The 9496-nt window shown below is 40.3% G+C and overlaps 1 protein-coding gene across 1 annotated transcript; it reads left to right on the top strand.

The window, feature by feature from the left end:
- The first annotated feature begins 7100 nt into the window (after positions 1 to 7100).
- LOC113333485 (trafficking protein particle complex subunit 3-like) lies at positions 7101 to 9118 on the top strand. Its single transcript, XM_026579944.1, has 5 exons — positions 7101 to 7300; positions 7401 to 7498; positions 7662 to 7761; positions 8409 to 8591; positions 8795 to 9118. The coding sequence occupies exons 1-5, from the start codon at positions 7244 to 7246 to the stop codon at positions 8915 to 8917; spliced, it is 561 nt and encodes a 186-aa protein (XP_026435729.1). The 5' UTR covers positions 7101 to 7243; the 3' UTR covers positions 8918 to 9118.
- Positions 9119 to 9496: the final 378 nt, after the last annotated feature.

Below are 9496 nucleotides of genomic sequence, written 5' to 3'. Positions count from 1 at the left end.
CGGGCGTGTTGGACCGAGGGGGCGTGGCCGGCTAGGGGCCCGATCCCACGAGTTTTCATAATTTTTTATATTTTTTAAGTATTTTTCATGATTTGAGGGAATTTTTCCTAATTTGAGAGAAGTACCATGAAATCAAGGAATTTGATGAATTCAAGGAAAAATAAAATAAAATAATAAAACAAGGGGCGTGTGGGACTGGCTAAGGCATGGCCGGACGGCTAGTGTCCCGGTCCCACAAGTTTTCATAATTTTATTTTTTATTTGATGATTTGTGCAAAATACCATGAAATCAAGGAGTTTTTTCATGAAATTAGAGAAATAATAATAATAATAATAAAATAATGAGGAACCGTGAGGAACCGTGAGGTGTGGGGCCGGCTGGGACCAAGGCATGGCCAGTTGGCCAACGGTCACGCCTCACACTTCTTTCCTTAATTTTATATTATTTTTTACGAATTTATGAAAATACCATGAAACCGAGGAGTTTCCTCGAGACGAAGGAGATTTGATAAAATGAGAGAATTTTCATCAAATCATGGAAAATAATAAAAATGCCTTAAAAATATAAAACTGGCATGGGATTGACCACGACACGGTCAGTCGGTCGTGTGTCCGTGCTCCCAACACCCTGGTCAATATTTCTAATTATTTATTATTTTCTTCGCTATTTTGCATAGGTTCATCGTTTCGTTGTATTTTGAAATACTCGTTCGTGCGGTGACTGTTAGTGTATCGTCGTTGAATACACTTTCACCATTTGAATCGGTACTTACTTAGAGGTAGCTCAGACGCCCGGTTGTTGATTATTTATTACTACTTGTGGAATTCAGTGGAGAATAATTCACAAAACTGAGTAATAAGATGTTTATTATTAATTCATAGGATCAGCTGAGGATTCGACTACGAATTCAGAAGAATAAAGTGAGCATTACCATTCCATGGGATTGTAGATTCGACCATAGAATCAGAGTAATTAAGATTTATCTATTACCATTTATGAGACCAGTTGTGGATTCGATCATGAAATAGGAGTAATGAGATAATATAGTTATTGCTATTCTATGAGATCAAGCCGTGGATTCGATCATAGAATCAGAACAATTGTTTATTTCCATTCCATGGGACCAATCGTGGATTCGACCATGGAATAGGAGCAATAATAGATTATTCTGGGAATTCAATAGTGAATGTCACGGCAGAATTAATCTTAATTAGGAATAATTAACTTTGTGGCTCTATACTAGCAGAGCAAGCTGTCTAGGAGCATTAATTATCCCGATATGAGCTTGTCGGTAAGTCATATCCTTTATATAGTCAGGGTAAAGTTGTTTGTTCCTGAAGACGTTATCGCTCTATACTAGCAGAGCAAGCTGTCTAGGAGCCGTCCATCTCGTGATACTATATAGAAATAATCACTGAAAGTGTTCAGTATTCATGAGATATGCCGTTGTCCAGTCGTGAGACTACATATGTACATGTACTCTGAGAGAAAGTACTCTCCGTTGAGAATTCGATGAGAGACCCGTGTCTCAATACTCACGTCTGATTGCTGGATCAGAGCTTCGTATAATTATGAGTTTACGATTTTAGCCCTTGTCAAAAATCCACCATCTATAGTGTTATTTCTTTTCCGCATTATATTTTGTTATATAATTAAAATATCACAGGTTGTGCATTGCTCAATCAATTAGAATATCCGACCTTTTGGTTGTTGATTTAAATTGATTGATACTTGGATATTGGTCTTTGGTACCATCCAAGTTATCTCTCTAGTATTTGATAAAAACTCGCAGATTTCTATTTGCTTGAGTATATATCAAATCGAGAGATTGAGATATAAACTCTTTGATATACTTTTTATCTAGATTGAATCTGACTGTCTAGTTGATTCTCTAGAAAGTATATTGGAGTTTGTCCATACAGATTGCTAAGCGAAATATTGGGTGTGGTTGTTGTACCCCCAATTTTTCACAGGTTTCAGCGCTTCTTAAAACCAGATGGGGGATATGTGTACCGCTTATAGCAATCATTCAAGGGGGAAACCCATTAATGAACACAATTGCACCATGTCATCAATTGATGAAGAAGCGGAAGCTCCCTCAAAAGACGTTGATCCAGAATTAGCTGAACTACCCTACGAAGCACTCAATAATGACGACTTCCGAGATCAACACGCGAAAGGAATGAGAACTGAAACAGAAGAACGATCGCCCGAAGATCTCACCATGGACGGTAATGAGGAAATGAATATTGGAACCCCAGAAGACAAGCACCCCATCAAGATTAGTCAGAACTTAAGCAAAGAAGAAAAGTAAATGCTGATCGGACTACTCCGTGAATACAAAGACGTTTTCGCATTTAGCTATGATGAAATGCCCGGGCTTGATGGCAGACTCGTCGCTCACAACCTTTGTGTTTCACCTGAGTTCAAGCAAGTAAATCAAAGAAGCCACGAGTTCCCAAGAGCAACGGCTCTCGCAATAAAAGATGAGGTAGAACGGCTACTGGAAGCTAAGTTCATTAAACCTATACAACACCCGACTTGGCTAGCTAATATCGTGCATGTGGCAAAGAAGAACGGAAAAATCAGGTGTTGTATAGACTATCGAGACCACAATCGGGAATTCCCTAAAGATGAGTTCCCATTACCCAACATAGACATGACAGTAGAAGCGACGAGGGGTAACAAAAGGTTCTCTTTCATGGATTGATTCTGTGGGTATAACCAGATAAGGATGGCGACACTAGACGCCATGAAGACTGCTTTCCAAACTCCATACATAAACTTTTACTATGTCGTGATGCTCTTCGACCTAAAGAACGCGGGCGCCACTTATCAGCGTGCTATGACGTCGATCTTTCACGGTTTATTACACCAAACAGTAGAAGTGTACGTGGACGACATAATGGTGACATCGCGGATCCGGAAGACCACATAGCGTACTTGAGAACGATTCCTCAAGTTCAATCTCAAAATGAACTTCCTCCGCAAGTTCAAGTTCAAGATTACATACATCAACCCATTACTTTCCTCAAGGAAACGGGCATGTGGAGGCCACCAACAAAATCCTCCTTCGAATCCTGAGTAGGAAAGTGCTCATCACAGGGAATGGCACGAGAAGCTACCTTTAACACTATGGGATATAGGATCTCAAAGCGCAATTCCACGGGAGCGTCATCTTACTCACGGGTCTACGGGGAAGAAGTTATACTACACACAGAAATAACGATTCCATCAACAAGAGTAGCAATGGCCAGTCATACTACTCCGGACGAAGTAAGTCGTTTCGCATACCTAGACATACTAGAAGAGAGGAGGGCTCGCGCGGAGCGATTTACTGATGCATACAGAAAGCAAACGACCAACTACTACAATAAAAGAATCAAGGAGAAGGTATTCAAGACCGACGACTTGGTTCTGAAAAATTTCTCCTCACGTGCAAAGAAATGTCAGCCCAGGAAAATTCTCAGCAAACTGGGAAGGGCCATTTATAATCAGAAAGTAACCGAGAGCGGATACTACAAACTAAGGAGGATGGGTCCAAGGTCAAATCGCCCATCAATGGCAAGTGGATGAAAATTTTCCACGCATAAGTTTAAATCAATGTACCAGCAACTATCCTGGGTAATGAAGAGTGGTTTTCAAACACTAAGCAATAAGCATACAAATTTACTAAAGGCTATCGATTGCTACGCGCATCCGGTCAGCTGACTTACATTGTAGGCTATGGGTTGCTACGTGCATCCGAGCAACCGACATACAAATTTACTAAAGTCTACGGGTTCCTACGTGCATCTGGTCAGCTGACTTATATTATAGTCTACGGTTTGCTACGCGCATACGATCAGCCGACATACAAATTCACTAAAGGTTATGGGTCTCCATACGTACCCGATCAGCTGACTTATACTATAGGTTACGTGTTGCTACGCGTATCCGATCAGCCGATATACAAATTCACTAAAGGGTACAGGTTGCTACACGCATCCGCTCAGCCGACTTATACTATAGGCTATGTGTTGCTACGCGCATCCGATCAGCCGACATACAAATTCACTAAAGGCTACGAGTTGCTACGCGCATCTGGTCAGCCGACACACAAATTCATTAAAGGTTACGGGTTGCTACGCACACCCAGTCAGTCGACATCCAAATTCACTAAAGACTACAGGTCGCTATATGCACCCGATCAACTGACTTATAAATTTACAGAAGACTCTGGACCATAGACAGAGAGAAGCGCATTTTGAACTCTCTAAAGTTTAACCCCAAAAATAAAAGAAGGGGGAAGGAGGGTTTTGAACTCTCTCTAAAGTCCAACCCCCCCAAAAAAAAGGGGAGGGAAGGCGCGTTTTGAACTCTCTCTAAAAGTCCAACCCTCCAAAAAAGAAAAGAAAGGGAAAGGTGCGTTTTGAACTCTCTGCAAAGTCTAACCGTCTCTCAAAAAAAAGGGAGGGGGAGGCACGTTTTGAACTATTTTCAAAATTAACCCTTCTGGGGTGGTGGTGGGAGGGGGGCACTCCAAACTATCCAATGCCTAAAAGGGATATGATGCATTTTAAGCTTTCAAGTGTAAGTCCAAAAATAAAGAGGAGAGTAAAATAACAATGATAGCGCACACGTAACAAACAAACAAAAACAACCCAAACATGATGATAACTATAACTAGACCAAAGTAAAGATCACATATCCGAGATCACTAAATAAACACACATCAGTCCTAAGATAACACGCGGAGAGCCTCGTGGACTCGCGAGAGAGATTCTTTAACCGTCTCCATTGAACGCAACACACCCAGTAGCCAGAAAAAGTTCATTAGACGTTGGCGCTCGTAATCACAATAACGCATAAAATAAGAAAGAGGCAACCAGAAACCCTCATCCTGGACATCTGTCATCTGGCGCTTGGAACATACTATGAGAGCGTCCCAGCAATCACGTTAAACAGAAAAGTGACTGAAAATAATGGGAAGAACATGAGAAAGATGATCAAGTCGAATGACTTCTAAGATAAGGCGAGTACGAGACATGTTCCAAAAAAGAAAAGGAAGGAAACGTGGCATGAGGTTACCAAACAAAAACATAACTATTTATAAACAAAAAAAAAATCAGCAACAACACACACAATTATTGCTGCAATTAAAGGTCTGATTACGACCAACAACCGAGCCATAACCACCAACACTTAACTAAATACGACAACCCCTCCCCCCACCCCACGATACTAACCGTCAAACCCTGAATCACAACGTAGCCAGTTATTAACGCACGACAACGAGCAATGTCTGCAACCAAGGCCTCCATCATTAAATGTGCTTCTTCGCACTGAATATTTGCTAAAGTCAAAGACCAATTAGTCTCATCCACCAACTTATGAATAGAATGCATGATCTAATCATAAGCTTGTGACCCCGGGCGAACGTGAGAGTTTCTTCATGCTCATCATAAGATTTACGCGTCCTGTCATGGTGAATCATCCTAAGGGTTAGCAACATACCCACTTCTTCCCTCAACACTAGCAAGCGTGCTAGTTCATCTCGTAGGTCGAACGAGCACACTAGCGCGGACACCGCCGCTAGGGTCAAGGTGTATTCGAGAACTTGCGGGCCCGCTTGCTCAGATATATGAAGACGACAGCCTGCTATGGCGCGATCTATATTGGCAGCCATTATCGCAGATTCCCCGAACAACTGGTCAGCCGCGTGACCAACAGTAACAGTATCATCCAACGCTCGCTGGACTTTAAGTGTCACATGTCCAGACGATTGAACCATTTGGGCAATCTGGTATGTTTCATATTGTTCGTCGAATTTGGCGCGCATGAAATTTTTGTTCATCCCTCTCTGTTCCCCGGTACTCCCACTTCCACTTCAGCCTTCACGAGTAGCAACCGTGCCAATTCGTCGCGCTTAAACAACGTTGTATCTAACGCAGGTACATGCGCTAAGGTCAGAACGTAACCGTGAAGGAGGCGGGTCATTTGAATGAAGTACTAACGAAAGGAGCGAGTGATCGAAGAAATGAAGCTCAGATTATGAATGATAGTGAAACCAGGGACCACTAACTAGCTATATATATAGACGAAATGATACCATAAATAAGGCAGTTACCGCATAAATCTGTCGACGCATGTCAAGATGCTTGGCAACCCGCAGCGGGGACTTCGAGATGGCATCATTAAGAGGCAATAATTACAAGTATAAGGAACAAGATCAAGGACAAACTTTCCCACGGGTCGTCGCGCCGCAATCCCTAAAACGCCGGAACTATACTAGCGGTCGAGCGAGGGCAATTTAGGAAGATTCATCTGAGGACCTAGGCCAGAGTGTGGTATGATTATCGGGTCATTTGATAATTAACCAAATAGTCAGGGGACTAATGTTAGTACATGAAAATAATTACCCCTTAGCAGGGCTAGGGAGCCCCTAAAGGAAGGATAAACCCATCATGAAACGTATGGGACTTGGGGACTAATGCCCAAGCCCGGTATGACATATCCATAAACTAGGAAGGATAGGGAAGGGATTATTAGAGAATTAGAAGGTCACATTAGGAGGAATGACAATAGTTGTAAATAAGGAAGCTTCTATGACATGTGGCATGATGTCATGAGAAGAAGGATTTTGGGAAAAGCCTACAAAAGGAAGGGCATAGTACAATGGAAAGCAAGTTCTCTCTCATTATATTCTAGGAAAAGGTGTTGTCATTGTTGTGACTAGGACGTGTAGAACCAAACTCATATTTACCTCTCAACAATACTCATTAGTGCAGGAATAATGTAGGAGACTTTTTAACTGGTTACAATACCTATTATGATTGTGGATGTGTAACACCTAATATTCGACAGTGGTTGGCTGAAATGTAAGTAATGATATACACTAAACAAATATGACTGTAATAGTACTGCTGAAAACCCTACTTGGCTGGATAATGGTATTGGCTAGAAATTATTGGCTAAGTGGGAACAATATCCGTCGAGATCGGGTCATTATAGGATTAGTCGAAAGCCATTGGATCCCTTCCGCTGTCCAGGTCTACTAAAATGGGTATCCTTACAAAAATACGGGTCGGATATAAGGGAAAACGTGACTGCGCCATAACCCAAATCGTGAGATCATTTGCATTTGCAGAGCCAGAGCCAGAGCCAGAGCCAGAGGGGGAGAAAAGAAAACTAGGGCATATCTTTGAGCTCAGCTGAGAAGGTGTTATTGATTATTGAAGATCTTCATCTTACGAAATTTCAATGGCTCCACTTGTTCCAAGATCTGGAGATGCAATTTTCGCTAATGTTGAACGTGTTGTAAGTAAAACCCTAATATTTAAATTTTTTTCATTATTACGTCCCTGATTTTATCGTAACATAATTTTTCTGAAATTCTTAAAATTTAACCTGAGTTTAGAATGCGGAGTTATTTACGTTAACTTATGGTGCAATGGTGAGACAATTGCTTACGGATTTAGAAGAGGTAGAGGAAGTCAACAAGCAGCTTGATCAGATGTAAGAAGTGTTTAACTTCGATTCAAATCATTTTCGTTTTAGAACATTAAGTGAAATGCTTATCTTCGGTTTCTTTGATATTAGAAGAGTTATTTTTACTTGTCCATTTTAATAGCACTCTACATTTTCTTGGTTGTGTTGTAATTGAGGTATTCTTGTGCAGGGGTTATAATATTGGAATTCGACTAATTGACGAGTTTCTAGCTAAATCTAATGTTTCTAGATGTGTTGATTTCAAAGAATCTGCTGATGTGATTGCAAAGGTCTGTTAGATCTATTATTTGCATGTACATTCGTGTTTATACTAATTCAGGCATTAAGCATTCTGGGTTGGGTGGGTTTTGGTAAATTATTCTGTTTTCTGCATGAGAGGTATTATAGTTGAATCTGGCTATATAATCTTTTATATTTACATATGCCTGATATTTCAGTTGCACAGCTATTGAGTTTCTAGTCAGGTGAACTGTATAGGTTGCCTTTGATAAGTCATGTGACCTAGTGACTTTACATCCATTGTAAGTTCTAAAAATCCATCAACTAACTTACTTGTGAAACCACTACTACTGCTAGATGTAAAAGCTTCTACTGTTAGTTCTCAACTGAGAACTGAGAAGCTTAGTTGTTACTAGATCACATGTAAGTGGACCTGCATCCAGTGCTAGGTTGGTTGTTGGTTTGTGAGAGGTTGTGTAGACATTTTTCTGATGCATTAAGTTGATGCCATTTTTTTTACTTCAAAATGAGTTTAAGGTGAAGCATGCTTGTTTAATCTTGAATCTCTCTTTTATTTTCTAGATATAAGAGTGGCTGTTTGTGAAATCAGGATCTCTGCTATATCTATTGAACATTCAGTTTCTTTTTTAAAACAAATTGTTTGTTTGTTGCAAGTTCTGAATATAATTATATGCAGGTCGGTTTCAAGATGTTCTTAGGGATCACCGCAACTGTTACCAATTGGGATGCTGATGGAACAAGTTGCAGTCTTATCTTAGAGGATAATCCCCTTGTGGACTTTGTTGAGCTTCCTGACACATGCCAAGGTCTATATTATTGCAATGTCCTTAGTGGAGTTATCAGAGGAGCCCTAGAGATGGCGAGTTTCCTAGCTTAATCTGAAGTTTGTGCATTTTGTAAAATTCTGAAATTCTGCAGAAGCAGAGGCTACCTGTTTTATTTGAAAATTTGGTTTCTCCCATTGATTTTATTTTCTAAAATTGGTCTTATTCTACTTAGCAGTTTAAACAGCAACCCTTGATATTTAAGTGTTGGATGGAACTGATGTTTCATCATATTCAGGTTTCTATGAAGACCGAAGTCACATGGGTTCGTGATATGTTGCGTGGAGATGACGCATACGAGTTACGGGTGAAACTTCTGAAGCAAGTTCCTGAAGAGTACCCTTACAAAGACGACGAGTAACTTGTGACAGTATGAATTGGTAATTTCATGAATGTGCAGTTTATGTTTGTTGTTTTCCTTATATTAAAGAATTTTGAACTTCTCCTGTTTATATTAATGACTTGTAAACAACCAAGCTCTCTGCATAAACTTACTAGACTGTAATTCTTTGGTGTTCAACTTCCTGCTTTAGAAGCTAACATCAATTATTTCTGTGTAGCATTTTTGGACTTATATGTTTCACTAAAAATATCAGTAGGAATGAATAATTTTTTATTAGGAAAGTTCTTGCCATCTCTAAGATGTCCTTTTATCCAATTGGAAGCAATAATACTATGCCTGGCCTTTTGAATGCTGAATAGCCATGAACCATTGCACAGTATCACTAGATACCGTCACCGTTCATTAAGACCACGTGCTAATATTATCCAAGGAAATTTTGCTGCCAATTGTTCTTTGGAACCCGAAAGTCTTCCCAATCATTAGAGACCCGGAAAGATCTTACAACGAGAGAGACCCTTGCAGTATTAGGATCCTACCACTACCATTAACAGTATCACTTAGATTAGGAAACTAGCTAGGTGGAAAGTAAGAGGGATG

Source organism: Papaver somniferum, chromosome 1, assembly GCF_003573695.1.
Source record: "Papaver somniferum cultivar HN1 chromosome 1, ASM357369v1, whole genome shotgun sequence".
Classification (NCBI taxonomy): domain Eukaryota; kingdom Viridiplantae; phylum Streptophyta; class Magnoliopsida; order Ranunculales; family Papaveraceae; genus Papaver; species Papaver somniferum.
This window is presented reverse-complemented; position numbering and strand designations above follow the sequence as displayed.

Excerpts from the sequence above, each read along its gene's own strand:
- LOC113333485 (XM_026579944.1), top strand. The coding sequence starts at position 7,244 with ATGGCTCCACTTGTTCCAAGATCTGGAGATGCAATTTTCGCTAATGTT. Across the intron at positions 7,499-7,661 it reads AACAAGCAGCTTGATCAGAT|GGGTTATAATATTGGAATTC; the intron begins GTAAGAAGTGTT and ends ATTCTTGTGCAG. Across the intron at positions 8,592-8,794 it reads TCAGAGGAGCCCTAGAGATG|GTTTCTATGAAGACCGAAGT; the intron begins GCGAGTTTCCTA and ends CATCATATTCAG.